Source organism: Pholcus phalangioides, unplaced genomic scaffold (assembly GCF_987345545.1).
Source record: "Pholcus phalangioides strain wild (caught in Gottingen) unplaced genomic scaffold, Ppha-v1.0 ptg000037l_1, whole genome shotgun sequence".
Taxonomy (NCBI): domain Eukaryota; kingdom Metazoa; phylum Arthropoda; class Arachnida; order Araneae; family Pholcidae; genus Pholcus; species Pholcus phalangioides.
In genome coordinates, this window is record NW_028301624.1 from 3091205 (window position 1) to 3118726 (window position 27522).

The window sequence follows — 27522 nt, forward strand, 5'->3', positions numbered from 1 at the left end:
AATAACATTGGTCGCTTTTAATGTTGTCAGACTTACAACGTCAGTTTTTAAAAGACCATGCTAGCCTAATTACCCCGATTGGACTTATTACTAAAAAAACAAGATACCACTTATTTCTCTAGATTTCACCATGTCTTTTTGCATATCAGTGATAAATTTCTGTAATACATTTGCTGGTAACAAACTCATAGTAAATAAACTATTTATTTTTCAAAATAAAAAAAGTCAAGGGAAACAGAAGCGAAGTTGAGAAGCACATGCATGATGTCAAAGCTGATATTGCCAAAGATGCTACAAAAGCAGATGTAAGTTTTGTCAATTGGAAGTTTTCTTGGAACACAATAATGCAATTTTAACTTTGATAAATTTTTAAATAATATTTGTTATATAGGCACCACACAGTTGAACTTGTAGAACTCAAACAGGGCTTCCAACAAAATCTGATTATTTACCTGACCAAAAATCTTGAAACTCAAAAATTTCTCTTTTTAAACAGACACGCATGACTATCAGCTTCGACCAAGCACTGATCTAAGTATTGACAAACCCAACAGTATTCTCACCTAAGAAAGAAACATAATTCCTAATCCCAACTTTCTGAATGTTGTTCAAGTTTTGATTTTTCCCCATTTTCAGATTTTTTTCCCTGACTTTATAGGTTGCTGAGAACCCTTTCAAGTTTTTAATACAGTAACATCGGTCACTTTTTACGTTGTCATATTTACAATGTCAGTTTTTAAAGGACCTTGCTATCCTAATTAGTCAGATTGAATGTACTCATTAAATTACCATGCTTAGGAAGTAATTTTTATTCGGCCCCTAGGAGTGACATTATAGCTTGGGCAGAGATGGGGGAGGGGGCATTGCCTCCCTTAGCATCAAAGGTGGAATTGTCAAATCTAATGTATATATGAATTGAAATCATCATCATCATGCCCCCCCCCCGAGACTTTCAAGTCTATCTCCGCCTATGTGTAACTACTAAACCAGACATGCACCTCGTTCATATTCCTCTGCAGAACTTCTAACAAATTGGTACATGCTGGAATGTGCGTGCGTGTAGTGAACCTTGTTTCTGTGTAATGTTTGTTATGTATTGCCATCTAACATCAATTTTTCTAACTGGGCATGAAGTGTTATACTGGTGTCTGATTGTATACCAGGGTTTGCAGTGACCCAGAAAGTCATGAAAATGAAAAGTGGTCAATGTAGAATATTTGGCGAAAGTCAGTGAAATATGCAAATTTTAAGAAGGGAAAAATCAAACTCCCCCAAAACATTTTTGAAAGATTTTTAATTATATTTCTTTATTCACGAGTTATGGTCAAGGAAATTATCAAGCAGATTTTGCTGAGAACCCTGTATGTTGGAGTAATATCTGTCTCTTTGGGAATCATACAATTCATATGCATATCATTCATGTATATAATAAATTTTCTATAAATCAAAGTTTTTTCTTGAATTTTTGATAATTTGAAGTAACATAAATTTTTAGATGCATTTCAAGATATCTAAGTTCGTATTTATTTCCGATAATTTGATCATATGGCTAAGTATGGCATACTCTATGCCAGTAATATTGGTTTTTTTTTCTCTCTCTCCAATTACCTTAATTTTTTCATGCTATAAATTCACTATAAAGGGGGGCCCTGCACTTCAGGATGTGAGGGCCATACTCTGCCAGGACTTGAACCCAGTCCCTCTTGCAAACTGGGCTAACATGTTACAATCTGTACTACTGGAGACACAACCTTGCCTTTCTTTTCGAGTTCGACTTGGCATAATATCCAGAAAATGTGTTTCCTTGATATATTGGGCTGAGAAGAAAGCCATCTATATCTCTCTCTACTGCCCCACCTGAAGGGGCCATTTGCTGAAGTTAAGAGAGACTACTAATTATTCTACTCTTCAGTGCCTCTCATGCCACAGTGCATGCAATAAGGAAGACAAGATCATGTCTCCAGTGGTGTAGATGGTAGCATGCTTGCCTAATTTGCAAGAGGGCCTGGGTTGGAGTTCCTTCGAAGATCAGATAACTTTTCTTTCCGAGTTCACCTCAGCATAATATTCAGAAAATATGTTTCCTTGATGGCAATATTTTCTATCTTGGTCATTTTTTGAAATTTCCTGAGAACGTTGATTTCTATTGACTTAACATGCATTAATGCATGTGTATTCACTTATGAGTTTGTAAAATGTGTTTAAGGCCATGGCACAGATAGCTAATGTGGAAAACATCGTCAAGAAAATGGTTGAAAATGCTGCTAAGGATATCTTGGTCGGTGAGGATCCGTATAATGTAGATTCAAGTTCTGGATTCACAATGGTGATTGAAAAGTATGAATTATTAACATTTTCCTCTAAATATTTTGGTTTAACATTTTGGTTTAAAAAACAAACAAATATTTATTTTAAAAATATACTCAGAAAATAAAATTTGCAAATTAAAATAATATTTACAATATTTTCACAAGCACCAAAATTAGCCTTATTCTAAGTCAAAAACACAGTATTTGCAAACAACACTATGACATATTGATCACACAGATCTTACGTACAGTTCACTAACAACTCCATCTTCATGCTCATCTTGGATATCCAATGTTTCACTATTAATTTGAAACTGTTATTGAGAAAATTGGCGCTCCTCAGATACACCATTTTGATCTGAACACTCCAGCAGTCACAAAAAAAGACTTACGCTAGTGGTGTGGTGATCTTGGAAACTTTGATCAGTGATATAGAGAGAAGAAAAAGTAGAAAAACACACACATCATAAATTTGTCAAACATGTGTAAACAACTGGCTTGAAAGGTATTGAAAATAAGGTCTGGATTGTGGGTCAAAAAAAAACGTGGGGTCAAAATGACCCCACCACGCCAGTTAAGGGTTAAGATGTCACTTAAATTACATTAATTGTTGGACTTCATGGAAAGTTTCGATTTGGCCATCTTGTCCGAGAAGTTGAAGACCCCTCAGGTTACACAATAGTAAATATTCGACACAGATACTTGTTTGGAGTTAAAATGAAAGTAAATTCCCTCTGTGGCGTAAAAGACTAGGGCTGTGAAAGAACAAGCTCAATGAGATAGCCATCTACTGTACCAAAACAAAGAGGAAAAAAAGAAACTTAAGGGGCTGAAAAAAAGTCTGATCTAGAAAAATTAATGATTTCTATTTTAACAGGAGGAAAGCTGTTGATTTCTCAGACGCAGTTATCAATGATGGAGAATTTTCAGCTTCTCTACCGAGTGCTTGTGCCTTGATTGGATCTTCTGATGGCTGTGATCCTGAAAAGATTGCTGTGACTGTTGCGGTATAATTGCATTTTTTTTTCATTCTTTTTGTTCAAAATTCATGTTGAAAAATTATGTAGTTTCCTACCACTTATACCAATTTCTACTAAAATTAATGTCAGGCAGGTCATTGAAACCTAATGTGTTTTAAATAAATGTGTATGTTTATGTATTTTTAATTCATTTAGAAATAAGAACTTACAAGTGAAAAAAATTCCAATTACATTGCTTATCAGATGCATCATTCCCCATGTACAGTGAACTAGTTATACATAGTGTCTACAATTAATGTAGTCTGCTTTGAACTGTCTACAGCCATCAGAAAAATTATGAAACTTTAGAAAGGTCTTGATAAAGGTATGGCAAAAATTTCAGAAGTCTCGTTAAAAATAGAGCATCCGTATAGCTTTTGGTGTAGAATCCCTGTATTCGGAAAAGAGTGTCAAATGCATAGCACATCCTTGTAAGCTCGATTGTGCTCTATTTAGCACTAGAATGAGTACAGGCATCCCTCGCTTTATGCCAATAATTGGTTCCACAAAATCATCTTGCAATACGAAATTGCGTGAAGTGGATTGTGAATTTAACAGGGGTAAGATACGGGGATTGGGAGTTTCTTCAGAAAGGTAAAGAAACAAACCCAACTTCCAGCCAGCAAAATTTCTTTTGAATGATTGAATTCAAACTCTTAAATAAATCTCTAAAAAGTAAATTTAAGCTGTATGAATGAATTCAATTAATATTTTTTACTTTGGTCTTTCCAGTAGGTATTTCTAATTAAATCTAGTTAGTGTGGATGCTTTCTTTCCTGAATAGCTTGGTATGATAAGCTGGTAACTTTTTTAATGAAACAGTCGAGATTCAAGTGGCAAGCATCATTCTTAGTCTCGTTTTTGGAAAACTTTAGTAGCAAGAGAAATGCCAGAGATTTTGAATATTCCTTTTAAATATGAAAATTCTAGTTTCATCAGAATCTTTTCCCTTGATTAAAATTCTGTAAACTGTTAATTGGAGGGATCTGGTGAATTTGAGCATTTGTCTCGCACCTGTCTTATCTAAATCATGAAATCCAATGGATTTTTTTTGTCATTTTAACTACCGCATATCTTCAATTTTCCTGCCCATTTTCAGGATTAACACCAAAAAAGATTAACTCCACGCCAAATTTTGCAGGTTATAATTTCTAAAATCAAAGTTTAAAATTATGTTATAGCAAAATCGCTTAAAGTGAGGGCTACCTGTATAGGAATAACCATGAAGCACAAAATCTGAAGATTTTTAGATACCCTGCCATGAGGCTTTTGCATGTTATAAAAAAAAATCAAGTTTTCACTGCAAATTTACATTGAAGACATCTTCTAGTGGTAATGTTATAATTGGTTTCATTTCCCATTCTTTATTTCGAATGTTCACAAAGTTTTATAGCTTCCCGATTATTAATTAATTATGTAGATAGCTCAGAACATGCCAAATTGAAATAAAGACACCCTGTACATGTGCTGTTTATCAACACGTTTATCTTTAATTTCAGGCAGCAAAATTCACAGGTATAACTAATTTTGCTGGGGCAGATAAAGTTGCCATAAGTCCAGATTCCGGGTCTGTGGATATTACTCTTTACAACAGAGAAGGAAATGCCACCTTGAACATGCAGAACTCTGAAGAGACATTCATGATATGTTTACCGTTCCGGCCACCAGATATAGAAGATAGTGATTATGAGGACAAATCTTCAAGCTCTGGTCTCAACTATATTGTTCCACATTTTGCTTCGAATGGGAACTTCTTGGTGTATCATAAGCTAAATATCGAATCTGCAGATGCTGCAGTAAAAGTTGACTTCAAACCAGACCTTAAGGTCGAGTCGTTTGTTATGCTTTATGCATTTGGATTCAAGCCTGGATTACGAATATTTGATGGAATGGCTTTGGTGAAACATTTGGTGGAAACTGAAGGTGAAATATATTTCTTCAAAGGTCCATATTGCAGATTAATTATAGTTGGGGTGGGGGGTGTCTAGTAGAAAAATTACTGTCATTAGTGAATCTCCCATTTGTAAAAAAGTCTCTTCGTATTAATGTTAGAGTGGCCCTTAAGCTATGGCAGAAGTTTTTAAACATTTTTCACCCACAGCTTCCTTTGCCTCAATATCCATAGCTCCTCAGAATAGCCTCAAAAAGAATCGCTTCAAAGCATTGAACGGGCGTTCACCAGTAGTCAGTACACCAACTTCACACAATTCCCCTGACTGAGGTTGGCAATGCCCCCAGGAGCTACGATGTGCATTTTGAAAAAACATTAGCCTATGGGTCTGGCTAGGGTCTTTTTCTGTTATGAGCAAATAAGGGTGCCCAGGGCACACAGATTTTCAGAGCCCCAAAATTAGCTGCTTTTTTATATTTTAGGCACAGCCCACATGCCCCCCACCTCGGCCCTACGTATGCCTCTGCCTTAAAGAAGACTATATATAAGAGGCCCTGAAAATTCATGTTTGTCCAGGGTCCAAACTTATGAGAAACAGGCCTTAAATCTGGCTCTGTGATGTGCGGGCAATGATACAGTCTCACCAATCATATTCAAATGAACTTTTAAAAATTCAATGTTCTGTGAACATAATTTTGTTAACTGGTATTTACATATTACAATTGCATACTTTTTCATAACAACCTCTACCATTTTCTTGCTAGGTGTCCATACCTTGCTGATAGATGCTAGAGATTATGAAGTTTCTGAGGGTGATGATTTCTATGTTGCTGTGGGCCACCTGACTACAGGTTCAACTGCGAACTCTGAAGAGTTTGATTATTCCAGAAATTTAACTCGAGACGATATGACCAGTGAGTTCAGTTCTAACTACTCCATATCGTTGCACACAACAGGGTGTTATTTTTTCGTCAAGGATACATCATCCTGGAGTTCTGAAGGATGTAGGGTGCGTAAAAAAATCTTGATTGCTTTTATTCAATGATAATATATATAAAAAGTTTTTTTTTCCCAAAATTGTGTGAAGTAAGGTGTTTGAAACTATACCAGCCTAGTGAGAATTGACACAACCTAGTCAAGTTCGTAGGTGTTTCCATCCATTTGTGATTTGGCCTGCTCATTTCTGTGTCTGATACATGCAGATAGAAAAGATAATCTTTTAGAATGTCCAAACTGTTCAGTTTGATGCTCAGAGCCTTGCACTGAAAGAAAGCATGCTCTGAAAACATAAGCTCCTTTTTTTCTGAATGCATTTTTATTAGTTGAATGTTTCTTTTTACTTAAATTAAACTTTCAGAAAGAGAAGAGAGGTACATCTGAAATGAGATTTTGAGGTGGACATGAGTGAGAGTAATTCTGATGATGATTGGCACAAAAATTAAGCTCACGACACTGCTGTTTCATGTTAGCTTGTGCATCCATATCAAAGAAAAATGTTTGTTAGCCGAATAGTTTGTAAGCTGAGGTATCACCGTATTAGAGTGTCACATCATAGATAGAGGATTTCTCAGTTTTTATTATTTAAGTTTTCTACAAAGCTTGTATATATGCACTGTCAACAGCTGATTCAAGAAGCTTTTTTGCAAAAGTTGCACTATTGCCAAAGTGGTAGGGTGTTGTCATTGTCTTCTATGGTTTTCCAACTTCAAGGCGAGCCAATGTGAGTCGATCTTCCATCACAAAAAAAGTGTCTTTGCAGAGAGCCGTTAGGCCTACAACATTCAAAATTCATGCATAGTATGTGATATGACTTTACCCTAAACCAACTCCGGTCATCTATCACCATACATCAATTTCCAACCAGTGGAGTTGGGTGAGAAATGAAGGCACCATCTATCGGTGGTCGCCCCAGGCTTGGTAGGTAAAGAACTTGTTTCTGACGTTCTTTCCCGGATTCAAACCCATGGACCTTGACTGTAACTTTCATGGTGGAAGACAAGCATCTTACCACTGCACTACTCTGACGCAATATGTGATTCTAGCAAAATAATTAATAATTAATTGCTGAGTTGTTTGCTTTTGAATTTGAAAGAAAGATGACAGCACCTCGGGAACATATGATGTGCATTCTTCAAACAAATTTGATGATGGTACACAACACATTTGCTAACTTCTTTCTTGAAATTCTTATGAATAATCTCAAGGATCATCTACATTGTGCATACTGTGATTCCAAGATTCCAGTTGATGTGTACAAGATTTCGCAGCGCAAGAAATGCATCAGACAAACAGGCAGTGCCGTCTTAAGGCATGGGCCCACCCGGGCCTCCAAAAATGAGATCTGGTTGAGATTTTCAAGAATTTGCCTGGTAGGGCCTCAGAAAAATCATTTGGCCCGTGGGCCCATGATGCTCTTAAGACGGCCCTGCGAACAGAAGGTTACTGGTGTGCATTTTCAGTCGGTATATCAGAGATTCAGACATCTCCAGAATCTTGTGTGGAGGAAGTCTGTGGCACTGCAGTCGCTGACAGTTTGTGCGTTAGTGAAGAAAGGAAAAACACAAAAGTCAGACGTATTTACAGGGCCATAGCATGCCTTCTCTGGGCCCCAGGGCAGACTTTTTTGGGACCCTTGAAAGTGTTATTATTATGCAAAATAAGTTATATTTTTGTGGGGCTTCATTTGGGAGCCTATATATTTCACCCTGATATATTCAACCCTGAATATTTATTTATTACCCTCATAACTCTATGTGGATGCACTTTTTTCTCATAATTAATGACGTAAAAAAGAGTTCATAATTAGGAACATCTTTTAGGTCGCAAGCGCAGATTCTCGGAAAGTTTGTTGTCTCTGCAACCACTTGACGACATTTGGTTCAGGTTTCATCGTGGCACCAAATGAAATTGATTTTGAATATGTTTTCTCGAATTTCGGATTCGATTCCAATCAAGCTATCTACATTACCTTGATACTTACATTCTGCTTGTATATAATATTATCCATATGGGCGAGATGGAAGGACAGGAAAGATCTTGAGAAAGTATGTATAACTTTCTGTAATTCATAAGCATTTTATTACAACTTTTACCGCTGCATGGCAATTTTATAGCTGTTACTCAGTGAAATAGATAGTTTCAAACTGTTGCTTGTACCATATTTGATGCTTGCTAGAAGGGTGTAAAATTATTGGAAATACTTGAGAGGAAAGGACTCAACCCCAATATTTCTATTGATATTATAGAGATGGCAACAAATATTAGGGGCGGGCGGGCTCGCGGCCCAATGCCCATGCTTGCGAGCAGGGGTGGCTCAAGCTCACTTTCTGCCTGGGTTCAAAGCCTCATTTGCTGTTCCCAAAGCAGAGCCATTCTTAGAGGTGTGCAGCTGCACCAGAACCCGCATATTAGTGGGCCCTGCATATACAGCAACAATAAGTTCTTTCATGAATCCTGAATTTTCATTAATTCTGGAAATTTGCATTTCCATCTTAATAATTGTGAAATTTGCTGCATTTTCATCTGGAAAGAAATCTGGAATTTTCTCCATTTTCATTGAGAAAATGCAGATTAATTTCCATCATATGTGGAATTGTTTTTTAAAATAAATTCTGAACTTTCATCATTTTTAGAGTTTTGAATTTTCATGAATTTTGATATTCTGGACCTTCATCAATTCTGGAATTATTTCTTTCTTTAAATCTAAATTTTTTATTTCCCTCTCTCACAGAAGAAAAAATCGGGGCTAAGGGGAGCCTTGCTACTTTTTTTTGCACCAGGCCTCGCATCTGGTAAGGACGACCCTGCCCCAAAAATGATCCTGGTGAGAGACTGAAAGGGCTTCATCCAACGGGAATCTGGGATAAAACCTGACGCAACAAAAGGCTTTTGACCATATGCCCCGCTTTTGAAGATACTACCTTGCTACTTGAACCTTGCTAATGCCAAAATACCTAGTTCAAGGTTCCGAGTGCAGAAATTTGGGGAGTGAGAGAGTGTTCTGGTGCTCCAGACCCTGGCAATTGAGAACCCAAAATACTTTCTTTGCCTTTATTTGAACGCTACTGAAAAATTACTGGATGGGAGTACCACAAAATGCACTTTTACCCTGTGTGATGGAGTCAATTCTTATTTCTGGTACTGCGGTCCCAGGCCCTATCTGTTCCCTCAAGTCTTCTCAACATCCTCATTGTCAAGGTTTGGCTCAAAAGAGTGACAGCGCCCAGTGTCTTGTGAATTTTTTTTATTGCTCCAAAGTTTTAAAAATTTTTGTTTTTGAACAAAAGTCTAGGGTGCCAGGGGTACAACTGGTCACCTGGATGCACCGCTTAAGCTGGGGGCGGCTGATAAACACTTTATGTCGGAACCACCATGTGGGGACTCTCCATCTGATGATGGGCATGAACTTGAGAGAAAAAAAAAATTTGAAGACCATTATATTTTTTAGGACCTACTTTTTCATAACATTTCATTTGATAAGTATGAATCACCTTAAATTCATACTTATTTATCCCTGTTCAATTAGTAAATCTTTCATTCATCTTTTTTATATCGGCATCATATTTGGTACGACTTTATGTACAGGGTGTCCCATAAATTCGTAAATACGTAGTTTAAAAATTCATAAAAATCGAAATATACGGTATATTTGAATGCAGTTTGCAAAAAAGTCACTCTCACAAAAAGGGAATTTTTTTTTGGTGCAGAAAAAATTAAGTTCAAATTTTCTGTTTATAAAGAGCACTGCATGAAATAAAATCACTGTAAATATGCAAATCAGAGTCCTATAAAATGCAGGGTATACGATTGATGACAAATTTATGAATTTTCCTGTTAATGGCACTTACATGATGTTTTCATTGCGATGTTGACATTGGTGGATAAAGAACTATTGGTGAAGTTGTTTTACCTCAGCAAGGAATTTATGAATGTTTCAGATACAGAAGAGATTGAAGAAATGTTTACATCTGGAATGCTATCATTTTCTTCCATACAGCGCCCTATATCAACAAAAATTTGAACCAAATTTTTTTTTGTGCAAGAAGAAATTCCCTTTTGTGAGAATAACTTTTTGCAAAAAATATTCAGGTATACCAATTCCTTCAATTTTTATGAATTCTTAGACTAGTTACAAACTTATTAGACACCCTCTACATGTACAGTACTACAATAGTGCAGTAAAATTTGGTGTCCCGCATCTATTGCATATAACTGTGGGTGTCTTTTTTTCATAATTAGCCATTTCATGTTTTGCTGTGATGCTGTTTGTCTTATGATGTTTATTTTTGCTTATTTTCCATGCTGCATTTAAAAAAAATTGAAAATTAATTTTTTAAATTTGAAATTTGATTCGCAGATGCTTATCACATAGCAAAAACCTACTAAAGTGTATCTTCATTCAACCAGTATTGTAGATTCCGTGTTATAAATGTTCTCATTTTGTGAGAAGTTAACTCAACATTATACAAATACAAATACAAAAACAACGCCGCAACAGGCAAAATGCCCAACGAGGTGGTTGATAAAAAGATGCCCATAAAAATATGGATGTCATATATTTCAAAAATACAGCAACCCGATTAAAAATGCAATTAACACAAATTATAAATAATATATACACATGATAAAATATTATACAACGCCCATAAAGAATACTTATGGTTGTCTGATTCTAAGTATGGATAGCTTCTCGATTCACCCCAACATGTTTATCGTATTTCTTTTTAAACGTGTCAATTGTGTTACAATTTACTACCTCCGGGGGTAAGCTATTCCATTTATTAACAACCCTATTAGAGAAAAATTCCCTGCGACACCATAACCTTGCATTGTCCCTCACCAATCGATACTGGTGTTCCCTTGTAAAAGCAGTCGATTGGCGCTGTACTAAAAGTTCATGGTCCATCCTGTCCATCCCATTGAAAATTTTGAACACTTCGATCATATCTCCTCGACACCTGCGTTCATCCAATGTAACCAAAAAATGAAGTCGCTCTTCATAACGCAAGCCCTGTGTGCCAATAAGGACACGCGTAGCTCTTCTCTTCATCCCTTCAACCAAGTCCATGTCCCTCTCTGTAGGTATGGTCTCCAAAACCTTACAGCATAATCCAGTCCAGGACGAACTAAGCCTCGAAAAAGCGGAAGAATGACTTTTGGAGAACGCGAAGAGACCTTTTTGAAAACGAGACCAAGCATTCTATTCGATTTTTTGACCACCGCTGAACAATGTTCAGAAAACCTAAGTCGCTCGTTAATGAGAATTCCCAAATTGGTGACCCTAGTTGCATCCGGGATAGTGACACCATTCAACTCGTAAGAGAACCGTTGGTTGTTCGAACCAAAATGAGCGACCATGCACTTATCAACGCTAAACGTCATGCTCCATTCATTTGCCCATGCTGCAATCCTGTTTAAATTGGTCTGGAGCAACTCCCTATCGCTTTCATTCCCGATTACCCCCATTAGCTTCACATCATCTTATGCTTTTACATTGTTTATTTTCCCTCTTTAGATTGGGGCTACACCGTTGCCAGACAATAACCCTCATGATAAGTACTTGTACGAAATTTCTGTGCAAACTGGATTTAAGTGGAATGCTGGAACTCAGTCAAAGGTTTGTTTATTTATTTCCATGGATATTTTTCTAGTGGCAGAAAGAATGTATAATAAGTTGGTGATTGAGAAGCATGCTGTGTTTCGAGAGTTGCATCAAATGTATATGCAAGCAATACTTTTCTCAAGAGTGATGGTTTTCTTAAAAAGTTTCTAATTATTATTGTTTGTGTACTGAAGGTTAACTTCATAGTCTCTGGTGAAGATGAAGAGACAGAGGTTCGTACTTTTGAAGACAGTGAGCGACCCATATTCAAAAGATCTTCTTTGGATTTCTTTATCATGGCTGTACCCAGGTAATATAGACGTATTTCAAGTGTCTAAGTCAGTGTTCCCAAAGTGGGCAATATCGTTCCCTGGTGGGCGATGGAATGGTCCAGGGGGTGATAGAAGCTACGAGTATAACAAAGGATCCTATGGTATGGTTTGAGTTAGGAGGCAGTGAGAGAAAAAAAATTCTGAAGAGGCGCTGGAACAAAAAGTTTGGGAACTATGCTGTAAGTATTGAACATGAAAACGTAAATAAAGAATTGTGAAAAAAAAATTTTCATTGGTTAACCCCCTTAACTACCGTAATAGTGAAACCTGTCTAAAATGAAAACGCCAAGGGACTGAAATAATTTTATGATTTAGATAGCTTTTCTGTTATATAAAGGGGTACATCATCAACGGGACTATCTTTTGATTCCGTTCAAGACAGGTTCCAGGCTGAGAGAGTGTCCATCTTAGACAGGTTTACTGTATTTCAGAAAAATGCATCTAAAAGTGAAATAGAGTTTTTCATTATTTAATTTAACAAACAAATAAATTTTTCTGGTCACAAAAATAATTTTCTAATTGCAAACATTGCACTTTTTTAGTTGTTTGAACTTGGTTCGAATGACACTGATAAGAAATCAAAACACCTATAGTGTGTAGATCAATCTACAAGAAGAGCATATTATAGCTTATTACTGGGAAAATTCGAATTTATTAAACTTATTTATCCTACCACACATTCCCTTTTACCCTGCACTGTTTACGTAACTACTACTGTTCTCCCTAGTCTATTCCAGCACCTTCAAGGGAGTTATATAGCCCACTTTGAGAAAGCCTCACATCTAAAGACCTCGCACATGTTTTCATACACTGTTTCTCAAAAGTTAAGCAACAAAAATGTTTACAAAAGCAAATGTTTATATTCTTTTTTGGTTTGAATTTGCATAGATCAGAGTGAAGCAAAGGAAAATTCTCTTTTGAAATTACAAAGAAAATTTGAAATCCAAAATTGAACAACTGTCAGACCACACAAGGTCCTTCTGAAAAATAAGCCCTTTACCCGTGCTGGTTGAGTCGTGCTGGGGAGTAAAAAAATCGAACTGGTGTAGAAAAGAACAGTCATATATTGAGCCACAAAAAAAATCAATAAAGGAGATATGATCGCAACTACTGAATACACAGGCTTGACAACGTTGACCCATAGCAATAATGAGATTATCAATGGTGTTTTATGGTAATCTGGGTCAATTCATGCAATAAATGTGTTTGCAGCTGAACAAAGCTTTAGGAAGGGTCATGGACAGCAGTTAACCATCTCCCAATCATGTCTTCACATGTTTTATGGCAGTGTTTCTCTAAGTGTGTGTTTCGCGGTAAGCTGAAGATATTGATTTGTGTGCCTATTTATGTTTTAAAGTGGTGTAAGATATCTACTAAACTATTCTGGGAAGCCGCAAATGAATCATGAATTGGGCAAGGGAGCTGTGGGTGACAAAAGTTTGAGAGCCACTGCTCCATGGAGCTCAAGTCAAAAGAACTAGATGGTCATTTCATGAGAGTCTGTGTTTTAGACTGAACGTAATGACCGACAACACGAGATCTGTTCAATGTTGCATTATGGCGTATATATGGTGCAAGAATGTCATCTGTAGAAAACTACCGTCTCTGAAGTTCTAGTGGGGTTTGGTGCGAGCGCCAATAGCATCTCCTGTCCAGACCATCAAACCACCATTAGTGTAGACATGCCTTTCAAGCATGTTACGGATCTGATACCAAATATTAGGCATTTCTCACATTTGTATCAGTCAGAAGTGGTTGTGTAGACAAACCAAAATATTGATCCATAAAAAAGATCTTTCCCAATTGTTGTAGAGTCCAGTTAAGGTGATATTGAGACAAGTTCAATCTTGCCCTATGGTTTAAGAATGCCAATGAGATGCCGTCATCTTGCATGGAGGTGATTTGCATGCAGCTGTTGAGAAGCTTTTTGGTGTGATACGTTTGGTTGATCTCAACGCTACAAATTTGGAATAAAGTTAACAAGATGTTATGTCGTCCTTGATACATAACAATGATTATCGCAGGTAGTTCTGACTTTTGGAAATCCTTTCACGAGTGTACTGTATGTTCATTCACTTTTAAGAGAGATTCCACTGATGACTGAGCAGTTGCCTTAAGGGGCTTGCACTAACTCAGACTGTTTGTACTTGCTCCGAGACATCTCATCGCTGCCCATCGCATATTATCCTTGAAATGATGATGTAAAATATAGGATGTAAATGAAAGATATAATCATCTTTTAAGAGATTTGGTGATTCGTTTTTTTTCTTTCACAACAGCATAACGAGAAAATGCGGAACTTGTTCAGAAGAGCAGGACGTTTATATACAAAATTTATTGCTGCCCTAAAAAACCTTGAAAATTTTTTGATGTGTGATAGTTTCCACTTACCATATTTTAACGTGTACCTGCTATATTTAAGTTTTTTTCTTCATTCAAAAGGTATCTTGGTCAACTGAATTATTTGCGCATCTGGCACGATAATTCTGGTAAAGGTAAACATGCTTCATGGTTTCTCAGTTATGTCATCTTCAAAGATTTGCAGACAGGGTTGAAGTATGAATTCATTGCCAACAGGTGGTTTGCTGTTGAAGAATCTGATGGGCAGGTGAGGTCGTGTTGATCATACAGTGTCCAAAAGCCATACTCTCTTATAGATTTCTGATCCAAAATTCTATTAAATATGTTCAATCATATATAATTTCAGATTGATCAGCTGATACCGGTAGCTGGGCGTGAGCAAACGAGTGATTTTTCCTACCAGTTTTCAACTGTGTCATGCAGTGGCTTCTTTGATGACCACCTGTGGCTGTCTGTGTTTATGAGACCGGCGCGTAGCAGGTTCACACGTGTGCAAAGGCTTTCCTGTTGCTTGGCAGTCCTTTACCTGTCTATGCTTGCTTCTGCAATGTGGTATCAACGCACACCAGAAATGTCGAGGAACACTGCCTTCAAATTTGGTCCATTTTCTTTGAGCCCAGAACAGGTAAAGTAGTTTTTAAATGGTTTTGCTTTTTAATCCATTTGCATACACTAGCAGAGCATTCCACTAAGCTTTATTGTTCCTTTCCACCAAGAACAAGAATAGTCCACAAAACGATTATTTATTAATGTGCCTTATCACTGCAAGTGGAATACTCTGCCTCAAATATGAAGCAATGTGCAATTGTTTCTTGAGGCAAAGAAAAATACTTAGAGGTTCGCTGGGTTTCTACTAGTTCAAATAAGTTCACATACTGTGGAACTATGGCATTGTCCTTTTCTTCGCCAAATCCGGAAAAAATCAGTGTTATACTTGGCATGTAAAAAAACCAGTTGCATTATCAAAAATGTCGATCAAGATCAGTGCCATCGGAATCGGGGGTAATTTGGGTGCTCGAGCACCACAGTACTTTTTAGCACAGGTTCCATCATCCCCAGAATATATCCAGAAGTTCAGAATTTTGTACACAAATCTCAAAACGAGCACCCAGGGCCATCTGAAGAGCATCGTGCGTCCCCAGGCAAGTGATGTTCAGAGGCTTCTTATCTGGCTGAAATTACCAGAATACCAGTTTGTGTGTTTACAATTGAAAATCATAGTAGCAGATTTCATAATCACGAGTCTCTCCCCATGCACTTGAGGCTCCCATATGTAGATGGCACTGCAAATACCCACAAATGTAAAAGCACTTTCGATGCCCTGGATCAAGATCAGGAGTGAAATGAGTGCATTGAGAATTCATGGATTAAGTGATGAATTAAGAGCTGTCATGAAAATGGGTTTATGGTAACAATCCACAATTTGTTTTATTTTTAAACACTAATTTATTAAATTAATTAAAAAAAAATATTAATTATAATTTGCGATTTTGAATTTTTCGGCAGACAGAGCAGATAATATAAACTGAAGAGCCAAAAAAACTGGTAGAGGCATGCGTATGCAAATAAAGAGATATGGAACCAATCAGAGTCCGGCGCTGCGGTCGGCAACGCCTATATAACACAACAAGTGTCTGGCACAGTTGTTAAATCGATTACTGCTGCTACAATGGCAGGTTATCGAGATTTAAGTGAGTGTGAACGTGGTGTTATAGTCGGCCCACGAGAGATGGGACATAGCATCTCCGAGGTAGCGATGAAATTTGGATTTTCACGTACGACCATTTCACGAGTGTATCGTGAATATCGGGAATCCGGTAAAAATTTAAATCTACGACATCGCTACGGCCGGAAAAAGATCACGCAAGAACGGGACCAACGACCACTGACGAGAATCATTAAACGTGACAGACGTGCAACCCTTCCGCAAATTGCTGCAGATTTCAATGCTGGGCCATCAACAAGTGTCAGCGTGCGAATCATTCAACGAAACATCATCGATATTAGCTTTCGGAGCTGAAGGCCCACTCGTGTACCCTTGATGACTGCACGACACAAAGCTTTACGTCTCGCCTCGGCCCGACAACACCGACATTGGACTGTCGAGGACTGGAAATACGTTGCCTGGTCTGACGAGTCTCGGTTCCAATTGCTTCGAGCTGATGGACGTGTACGGGTATGGAGACAACCTCATGAATCCATGGACCCTACATGTCAACAGGGGACTGTTCAAGCTGGTGGAGCCTCTGTGATGGTATGGAGCGTGATATGGGACCCCTGATACGTCTAGATACGACTCTGACAGGTGACAGGTACGTAAGCATCCTGTCTGATCACCTGCACCCATTCAGGTCCATTGTGCATTCCGACGGACTTGGACAATTTCAGCAGGACAATGCGACACCCCACACGTCCAGAATTCTACAAAGTGGCTCCAGGAACACTCTTCTGACTTTGGACACTTCCGCTGGCCACCTAAATCCCCAGACATGAATATTATTGAACATATCTGGGATGCCTTGCAACGTGCTGTTCAGAAGAGATCTCCACCCCCTCTTACTCCTACTGATTTATGGACAGCCCTGCAGGATTCATGGTGTCAATTACCTCCAGCACTACTTCAGATATTAGTCGAGTCCATACCACGTCGTGTTGCGGCACTTCTGCAGGCTCGCGAGGGCCCTACACGATATTAGTCAGGTGCACCAGTTTTTTTGGCTCTTCAGTGTATATTTTATCTAAACTACTGATTATCTGCATTCAATTTACTAAGCGAAATAGAGCTGTTTCTTCAAAATATGTGATAGGGGATCACAGAGTTAGGTTTTTGACCTCAGAAACTTACTCTGTATTAAAACAGTCAAAAACTTATTGTGGATGTTGTCATTCTTTTGCATTTAGAATAAGTTACAGGAGCTTTTCTTAAGCATTATATGCAATCAGCACCAGGGGCGTAGCCAGAAATTTCGTTTGGGGGGGTGGGACCAAATTGACAGAACAATGGATTTGGCCATCTTTTTCCCTTTTTTCGGTCATTTTCTCACATTTTGGGGGGAGGGACCAGACCCCCAAGTCCCCCCCTCGCTACGCCCTTGATCAGCACTGCTAAATTAAAGGAGATTTTAATCCTATAATTTAGTATTTTGATTGCTAGCTATATTCTAATGTTATACATTATAAGGATATCGTTTTAAGTATCTCACAGTGATTACTTAGATAATTTACTAATAACAGCAATCAACATTACATTTTTGGCAAAAAATAACTTTTTAAACACCTACCTGTTATGGAAAGAGTACAGCGGATGGTTTATATCAATACGCATATATATAAGCAGTGTTAGAAATTTTGGAAGATCCAGAATCTCATCTTAAATTGAGTAATACCAAATAGTCCCATAGTTTTTCCTTCACCCTTTACGTTATGGTCTATTAAAATTGTATACTTTACATGAAAAACTGCACATATATTGTCAAAAATAATTCTGTAGAGAGCAGAAAATTATTTTACGATCATATTAAGTATTTATTCTTTGTATAACATAGTGACTTTAAACAATACATGCAATCAATGTGTGCATTTTCAGTGGGAATTTATATATTCAAAAGCAATATTTAAGGTTTTTGACAGATTTTGACGCGACAGTTTAAACCGTTAAAAACTGTCATGTGTCAAAAACCTGCCAAACCTGTTAGTATGTACTCACAGCAAAGAATTCAAATTGGTTACTTGATGAATAAAATTCAGTTAGTTGTTTCACCTTGTAATGCACAACACTTTTGTGTACTACACAGAAAGTAGCTTCACGCGCGGCAACTTCATTAACACTTTCAGAGGGTATATAGTACAAAAATAACGATGTTATTAGAAACTTTCGAAAGAACAAATTCTGGTGAGGAATTTAAAAATTCAATGCAGGAGATTTTTTGAGCGAAATATAAAAATTTTGTTTCAACAGTTTCGAAAAAATATTGTAATTGAGGGATTTATCATAGTAATCCCTATAGATAATAAAATAGGTCGATATATATCCTTATTACAAGATTCATTGAAAGACTGGCTATTTATGGAGATGAAGATTACAAGGAAGAAAATTTATCACTTTCCCTACGGGGACTCGAACCCCAGTCTCTTGCTTGCCGAATGAGTGCTCTACCATCTAAGCTATGGAAGCCGATAGAATATTTCAACCTTGTAGCGTATATATATGTTGAAAGGCTCCGTACATGGACAGCGGCAGCAATCAACTAATAGCTCGTGAATGACATAGGCCACCAGATCGCCACATGCATATAGAAATGTCCTCTCCACTTGTTAATACAAGATTCATTGAATTTATCTTGTTATCCTTATATTTTGTTAAGGATATTGTTGTATTGAGAGGATTTTGACACTAGAGATTAGACTATAGGCAATTCCAAATAAGATTTGAAAAAATATCGTTGTAGCGAGGCTTCACTGATCATGATAAGATGTTTAATCGAGGTTTCATGATAACATCTTATATCAAACTCTGAAGATCAATCTGGAAATTTTTTCATCTTTTTTCCCATGATCAACAATTTGATTTTTCGATTGTTCTAGATCTCTATTGGCTTGATGACGAATCTACTCATCTTTCCACCAAGCTTTCTAATGATCTTCATATTCAGAAAATCAAGGCCACGAGTTCTCAGAACATCACATGTCAATGAAGCTCTCCAGAAACAATGTATGTGTTATCTAATGATTGTGTATAAGGTTTACAAATAACAATCTTGTGTAATTTCCAAAAAAATGTTTCACCAATGTATCCTCTTTACAGATGCCCAATGGAGTAGCCAATATGGTCAGAATATTAGAAGTAAGGCAACAGACCCCAACGCAACATCAAAACATACTACCCAAGATGCAGAAGCCCAATATGCATATCACCCACGAAAAAAGAGGTTCACTCTTCCTTGGTGGTCTGTAATATTTGGTTGGATTCTAGTCGTCGCTTCTGTTGGTAGCTCACTATTTTTCCTCTGGGCATATGGCCTTCAATTCGGTGATGAGAAAACCAAACAATGGCTCACAAGTCTCGTCATCTCTTTCTTCTCTTCCGTCCTGCTCACAGAACCCATCAAGGTAATCTTTATCCGGTTCAGGCATTTTGTCTTTCAGCTATATTGGGGGGTTGTTAACCTTTTGTGTTCCACCTCTTGTGCCAATAGATGTGAAGGCCACTGACCTCTTCCCAGAATACCATTATGCATATATACATGTTACTGCCAAAGCCTGTGCGGCCAATTCACGAATTGGCCAAAGTCTGAATTGCAGAAATGATTCAGACTTCAGCCGGCCATTTCACGAAGTGGCTGGAGATCCCTGATCAAAGCTTGATGTGCTGATGTAAGGCGGCCCGGTAGGAGCCAAAGCCATTTTTTTAAATCGGCAACGTGTGATACATCTCTATATGTATAGCAGCTGTATTGGATTCCCTCCATGTGATGGGGAAAAAAGTGAAATTTGAGGGAAAAATGGTAAAAATAATTATATAAACATATTTTTTTTCTACAAAATTTGGTAAAAAAACTGATTACTGCATCGTGTCGTGATTGATTTCATGGACTGCCATAACTAACGTGGACATAATTATCATGAAAAAATATGCCAACTTAGCGATGATCCAAAGTCAACGATGATCATGTCTTTTGTTATCGGACTTTGGCCAGGGATCACTGGCCACCTCCAGTGCTGTCTTAAGAGCATCATGGGTCCCTGGGCCAAGTGGTTTTTCTGAGGCCCTACCTTGTAAATTCTAAAAAAATTCAACCTGATTTCAGTTTTGTGAGGCCCCTCTTCTCTTGAGGCCCCCGGGCCGTGTCCGGGTGGGCCCATGCGTTAAGACGGCGCTGGCCACCTCATGAACTGGCCGGTGAAATGTCCGAAATTCGCTGGGTCAATATTTAACGAAACTGGCCAGTTCATGAAGTGGCCGGCCCCGTTAGCCAATTCGGGCCAATTTCGAGCTTTGGCAGTAACATATATATATATGCAGGGCCGCAAATAGGACGGGGGGGGGAGCAGGTGGGTCTCGTGCCCCTGGTGCTGGACCAGAGTGGGCTCAAATTTTATTCTAAAACCTCTCCTTCAACATTACAAGGGGGCGCCAAAATGCGCACTTGCCCCGGGTGACCAAACAAACATCTAGTTGCGGCCCCGTATATATGTCCATGGTTCTGCCCCCAGTGCCGTTTTAATACATGGGGGCCAATCCCTGCACTACCGGGGTGGGGAGGGGGGCTCGATTGCAGAGAGGGGCCTCAAGAAAACGACATCTGCATGCAATTTTTGACAGCAAGCATGTAAATTCATAGGCAGGTATTTCTAAGGCAGAGGCTTCATTAAAATCATTTGGCCCGGGGCTATGATGCTCTTGAAAGACAGCCCTGGTCACCCCCCCCCCCAATGTTAAGACTGATAGGGCTCCAGCCTGGGATGATTCTAGACCTTTTTTTCCCCTTTTCTCATGCTATGAGGGAGAAACTACTATAGTGAGGGCTTATAAAAAAATCTTGACGGGCGGCGGCCAAAGATTTTAACCTGAGAGCCCTGATGCAGGATGACCCATAATATTGAGACTGCGCTGCATAGAGGGAGCCCCCAGCAATAAGGGAGCTCACTAAACTCAAGCCCAGGGTTGGTGTCTCCAGGGTCATCTTAAGAGCCTCATAGGCCCTTTTTTTTGAGGTCCCACCTTGGAAGTTCTCGAAAAACGTAACTACTTCTCATCTTTCTGAGGCCTCGTCCACACCCAGGTGGCCTTTGCGTTAAGACGACACTGAACAGATAGACTTTCAACACAATACTAACGTAATACAAAAGTTCAGGCATTTGCCATTTTCACTTCAAAATATGGAAGATGGTAGCACTTCTCGAACATGAAACATTCATAATTCTGACAATATAAATAAGTTAGAACCACGCGTATACATACACACATGCAACACGTTCCTGAAATTTATTAGAAACTTCCTCGGAGAGGTTTACGAGGTGTATGTATGTATGGTTGAGTAATCCAGTGTTGGCTCGAATCCATGGTGATATGACATGAGTGGAGAGTGATTTTGTGTGTTAGTTGGATCGTCCTCTATTTATCAGGACAGACTATCAGCTCCCCCGCATTCAATTCGGTCTTGGGAAGGAGGATCGTCCTTACTCTGGATCTGCGCCTTGGACACAGGTGTCCAAAGATCAAACTTATTTATAAAAGTTATATTCATTATAAATTTAGTTTCGACTAAATTCAATTGAATAAATATACAACATCCTACTCCTGGATGAGGGTTGGAGGGCCCTGGATAAGACGAGACCATGAGAAGAAAATGTTGCCCAAAGGGCATAGGCAAAAGAGAGGTAGAAAAAAAATTGGTTGTTCAATGACTGTCATGCAGCAAAAATGATGAAAATCAAATGTTTCAGGTCTTTTGTGTGGCAGTTTTGATGTCTTGTCTCTGCAGTAGTTCTGAGATCGATGACGATGATGCTATCGAAGATGAAGAAGATCCGTATCTGAAAGAGGATGAAGAATGGCTTCATCATCTGCGTGAGTATTCAAGCACTCCTGATTTCGCTTGAAAGCCTTTTTGTTAATAACAAAATAACCTTTATGCATAAAATGAAAGTGGTGTGGGGGAAAATTATTAAAACCAAAATTGTCTCCCTTTGTCATTATCCGAATATGATGAATAATAACCAAACACGAGTGGAAAAATCTATACATATAAAATTGATTTTCTGTCTGTGTGTATGTTCTTTATTCAAATCTACAATTTTGGATCAACCTTTGCCAAATTTTGCATATATACCAAATGGGACCCGACTTGAGCTACTTTAAAAGTTTGTCATAGTTGGGCAAATGCCCGAAATGGACAAACTATCGGACTACAATTGTTCCTGGACTTCAACAATCACTTTCAAAATGTTTACTTTGGTCACCATGGTACCCTAGCATGCGTTTCAGACATTCATATGCCTTACTTTATAATGATTTGTCACTTGTACCTTGCAAACCAGCAAAGAAAGAAATAAAATAGCAGTACTAGCCTTGGAATCCCAGGATGAATCTTTAACATTTACATTTTTTTTACAGTATGAATTCATTATAGATGGCCCTTGGCATCAGTGGGTAGGACCTATAAACCATTTTGTAGTTGAATTCCGCGGTTCTCTAGATTGCATATCTTATTTTATAGTTTATAAAAATAGAGATTATGTCATTTCACAGCTGCTGTTGCACAGGTTCAAAAACCTAAATATAAGCCTATGGATCCAGAAGTCTTGGAGAACGCTCGCAAGAACCGCCAGAAAGAGCTGAAAATGCAAGCTGTCATCAAAGAGACAATCGCATACATCATTTATCTGTGGGTCCTCATGGTCCTCAGCTACGGTAACAGGGATCCGAACAGTTTCTTCTTGAGGGAGGCTCTCATTAATAATTTCATCAAACCTGGTGATCTATGGCATGACTTCCATACTGTGAGTATTTGATGCATTTGTTTTCCTATCTACATATTTTATTTACCATAAATGTTTAATAACAGCGTCAGGCCGTACCTAGGCTGGGGCAACCAGAACCCTTCTCCAGGGCTCCGAGCCTAATGGGGGCCCCACAAAAAAATGTACACTTATTTTGCATAATAATAACCCTTTCAAAAGGGCTGTCAAGAAAATGTCTGCCCCAAGAAGGCACGCTACAGACCTGAGCGGTGCCAACATGTTCGAAGTTTTGCCATCACAGTTCCTCCTTTACGTAATTGAAGCTCATATTTACGCTCTTGATATCATTAACAGGTGAACAACGAAATCAGATTCTGGAACTGGACACGGAACGCTCTGATTCCAGAGCTATTTCCCAACTTGTGGTATAATGGACGGATTCCTCTTGGATTGAGACTTTACACCGATGACCGCAACAACTTCAGGATAAGCTATGCCGTTATGAGGCAAGTGAGAGCCAAACCAGGTATGCATTCGAAGAGAGTTTTGTAGTGGGCATAACCAGCGTTTAGTTTTAGTGACCAAAATGCTTCTAGATCAAGCAATAGAAAGAAATGGTTTTGTTTTTGGGACGTCTACACTGTGATTCTCTTGCTACATGTTCCAACATGAAGCTCATTAAAAATTGTGCAGTCGATGGCTTGGAAATTCATGTCCGTTTACCCTCGATGTTGCAAAAAAGAGGACTTGAATATGAATAAAAGTTTTTTGGGTTAACTAGGTGTAGATTGAAGCTCCACAGTCAATGTTTCTTCAACTCCAGCTGGTGCCAACACTAAGAATTACACTCTAGGATCCAGAAACATCTCCTATTTTACCACACACCATTTCCAGTCATATATCGCCATATGGCAATTTCCATCTAGTGATTTCGTGGGAAATGAAGGTGTCATCTATCCGTGGTCGTCCCAAGCTTGATAGGAAACTTTTTATCATGTTCTTTTGACTGGATTCGAAGCTATGGACCTCGACAGCAACCTTCATAGTGGAAGACGAGCATCTTAATACTGTGGCTGTACCATCAGAAACATCTCCTGATGACAGAGCCACCTTTAGGGAGTGTGCGACAGGTGCAGTCACACCGGGTGCAGCACTTTCGATAATAAGAATGAAAATATATAAACATATCAGAAATACATTTTTTTGTAGTAAAGAAGGTGTCTGAGCTTCAACTGATTTCAGAAATTTCATCAATTCTGGAACTTTTCCTCTCATTAATTCTGAATTTCTATCAACCACAGGATTACTTTTCCGATTAATTCTGAATTTTCATAAAAATTTTGGGATTTTTTTCCTTTCATTATTTTTGAATTAATTCAGATATTTTTCCAGTATTCCTGTGTATTTGTGATAATGCATAAATCTTTGGATGTGAATTCCCCTTCCCCACAAAATATATTAAATCAGGGCTAAAGACCTATAAAATTGTTTTTGCACCCTTATCAGCTACTCTGCCATCTATTGGTGGTTGTCCCAGGTTCGATAGGCAAAGAACTTTTTCTCTGATGGTTTTGGCCACTGAAGTTGGTGAAAAGTTGAGTCGCGAAACTATAATCTATGATAACCTAGTAACCCTGAAAAAAAATATTCATTGGACAATGTCCGTGAAAACCTGATCAGATATCTATAAATATCTTGATGATTCAAATCTGTAGAAAGTGCTGTGTGGTCATCGTGCTGGACTCGCACCATGATGGTCCAGGCTTGAATCTTGTTGGTGGCACAATGGTGGACGATTGAAGTTGGTTTTCTGTGGGTTTCCGACTTTGAGGTGTGAATGTGAGACAATCTCCCATTTGAAAAAGTCTCTCCGCAGAGGGCAGACAGACCATCAATACAATACTTACATAACCCAAAAATTCAGGCATCTGCCATTTTCTCTTCAAAATTTTTGCTGGGGGGGGGGGGTCAAAAATGACCGAAAATCTGTTTACGTAATACTTGAATGGCCCATTAGTATAGGTAAGTGGGGTTATACATAAACTGACACTACTAAGCTTAATTATGTAGCCACTACTACGACCTATGTAGCGCCTGTTGTGGTGAACGTATTTCATTGAAACTTGGTATACACTTTATCTGGACTATGGGGGAAAAGTTTACTGAGATAAAAAAAAAGTGGCGCTTTTTCACCTGATGGTCAAAAATTGAACTTTATTGTCCATATATATCCTATATGCAGTATCAAAATACCTTCATTAGAATGGGAGTTACGTACTTCTGAGTAGTGTTAGTTTAATTATAGACACCCTGTATACAGGTCACATAATGCCCATAGGTGGCAGTAAGATTATTAGTCATTGGCGTACGCAAAGGGGGGGGGGTGGGGTTCTAACCTTTCTCCCTTGAGCCAAAATTATAGTGTTATTTTGCAGGAAAAAACGTAAACCCCCCTCAGAAGGGGGAAAAAAAACTTAAAACCCCCCTTTGAGAAAATTCTGTGTACACCTATGTTATTAGTAAATTGTGTATACGTTAAAAATGCATGTGTTATTACCAAGTTTTATTCAAATGGCATTATTGTTAGTGATTTCGTTGAATCTAAATGCAAAATGTTGTTAATTCTCTTACAGCCAGTTGCAATGTCCATCGGGTGATCCAACATATCGTTCCAGAATGTTCTGGATTTGGAAATATGTATAATGAGGATTATTCGGTTTACAGAACACTATGGAACCCCAACGTGTCCTCAGAAAGTATAGTGCTCAATGAATACAAGCACATGAGTGCAAAAGATCTAGATGGATATCCATTCTGGGGGATTCTCGATTGGTACGGTGGAGGAGGATATATCGTGCCGCTGGTAGTGAACCGCTACGAAGACTGTGCTCAACTGATCAAACTGCTGCATGATTTGGAGAGAACCGGCTGGGTTGATAAGGGCACGAGGGCCGTTTTTGTGGAGTTCGGCACGTACAACGCCCAAGTCAACCTGTTTGCTGTCGTGACGATCGTGGCGGAATTTCTACCCGGTGGTGGAATCGTTCCTTACTATCACATCAGTCCCATAAAGCTTCTTCATTACCATACCGGGGCTGGATTATTACAGCTGCTATGCCAGATTGGCTTCATCATATTCACGATATACTATACGGCATGCTTGCTCCTTTCCTGCTGTAAACAAGGAACGAAATACTTCAGCGAGTACTGGAACGTTGCGGAACTTTTCAATCTGCTCGCGGCGTACGCTGGAATTTTCGTAGAGATTTACAAGCAGGTTATAACGCAGCGCGTCCTGCAAATTTTCAGCAGCACGCAGGGTACGGGCTACATAAAACTCGACGAAGCTTTGCTGTTGGACGAAGCCTTTTGTTACCTCATCGGATTCTTGATGTCTTTGTCGACGCTGAAGTTTCTGAAGCTTCTGCGGTTCAACAAGAGGATCGGTTCAATGGCATCTACGCTGAGGCTGTGTGCGAAGGAGCTCAAAGGGTACGGTGTTTGTCTGATGGTGGTATTCCTGGCCTTCGTCATCCTGTTTTGGATGGTTCTGGGCCGTGCAGTGAGGGAGTTTTCGTCGTTTGTGAGTTCGTTCGAATCGTCGATAAGCATGATGCTGAAGAAATTCAATTACGAGGACATGGAGAAAGCTTCACCGATTCTTGCTCCGTTGGCATTTTTCACTTTTGCTCTTACCGCTTCGGTGGTGCTGGTCAATATCCTATTGACTATTATCATTCAGTCCTTCGAAGAAGTAAAATTGAATGAGGCCCTACAGAGCGAAGACTACAAGCTGGCTGAGTTCATAATAAAAAGATTGAAGCTTCTTCTCGGTATCGGGAGGAAGAAGATCCATGCTTTGCCAAGACCAGCTGTGCAACAAGCTGTACCAAACGATGCCGTCGTTGCTTTTCCGGCCAAAGTGGATAAGTTAGTAGAGTTCATAAACGCCGTATACTTCGACGAGGAAATGGATTTCAACGATAATGCATTTTTGAAAAAGTTCAGCACAAACGCTTCATCATCTAACGACGACGACCATGATAAAGATGCTCGACGTGGTAAAAAGAAAAAGAAAGATTTGCCGTGCAGGATCCCCAAATATCAAGCTTATAACGCCAGGACTTACTTGGATTTTTAAGTCATTATTATCAGGTTTAGAAATCCTCTAGGTTCTGATCTCAGCTTATTGTCTTCAATTATTCAGTTTTTGTTGAAAATTTCCGTTTTCTCCCTGATGGTCTTTGCTATTTAATATAACAATAAAAAAATTTACAATCGCAAGCCAGCCTTTATTATATTGATCGGTTCCTTTCATAATCCCGACAGGTCAAAATCGTTACATGGTCTAAATCCTGACACGGTGAAAAACTCGACAAGAATAAATTGCGACATTTCAAAATTAATTCCATAAAAATGTATGTAGGTATTTAATATTTAACCCCTAGGCTACGGAAATAGTCGGATAAAAGCTGCTCTCAAAACGGCTGGTAATTTTTTTTTTTCAGTTGCCTTTTGATGGATGGCACTCTCATACGCTGCAAAT

At 38.6% G+C, this 27522-nt stretch overlaps 1 protein-coding gene across 1 annotated transcript in view; it reads left to right on the forward strand.

Annotated features, from left to right (window-relative positions):
• Positions 1 to 27215, forward strand: part of LOC149065916 (uncharacterized) — a 49596-nt gene extending 22381 nt beyond the window's left edge. The window contains exons 19-34 of the mRNA XM_089253324.1: positions 226 to 305; positions 2207 to 2337; positions 3187 to 3316; positions 4828 to 5251; positions 5984 to 6228; positions 8039 to 8263; positions 11734 to 11835; positions 12015 to 12130; positions 14595 to 14760; positions 14860 to 15138; positions 19098 to 19224; positions 19318 to 19622; positions 21960 to 22083; positions 22765 to 23015; positions 23331 to 23502; positions 25610 to 27215. Of these exons, the coding sequence (XP_089109450.1) occupies positions 226 to 305; positions 2207 to 2337; positions 3187 to 3316; positions 4828 to 5251; positions 5984 to 6228; positions 8039 to 8263; positions 11734 to 11835; positions 12015 to 12130; positions 14595 to 14760; positions 14860 to 15138; positions 19098 to 19224; positions 19318 to 19622; positions 21960 to 22083; positions 22765 to 23015; positions 23331 to 23502; positions 25610 to 27117 (4385 nt within the window). The 3' untranslated portion in view covers positions 27118 to 27215. The remainder of the gene's footprint in view (positions 1 to 225; positions 306 to 2206; positions 2338 to 3186; positions 3317 to 4827; positions 5252 to 5983; positions 6229 to 8038; positions 8264 to 11733; positions 11836 to 12014; positions 12131 to 14594; positions 14761 to 14859; positions 15139 to 19097; positions 19225 to 19317; positions 19623 to 21959; positions 22084 to 22764; positions 23016 to 23330; positions 23503 to 25609) is intronic.
• The last annotated feature ends 307 nt before the right edge of the window (positions 27216 to 27522 follow it).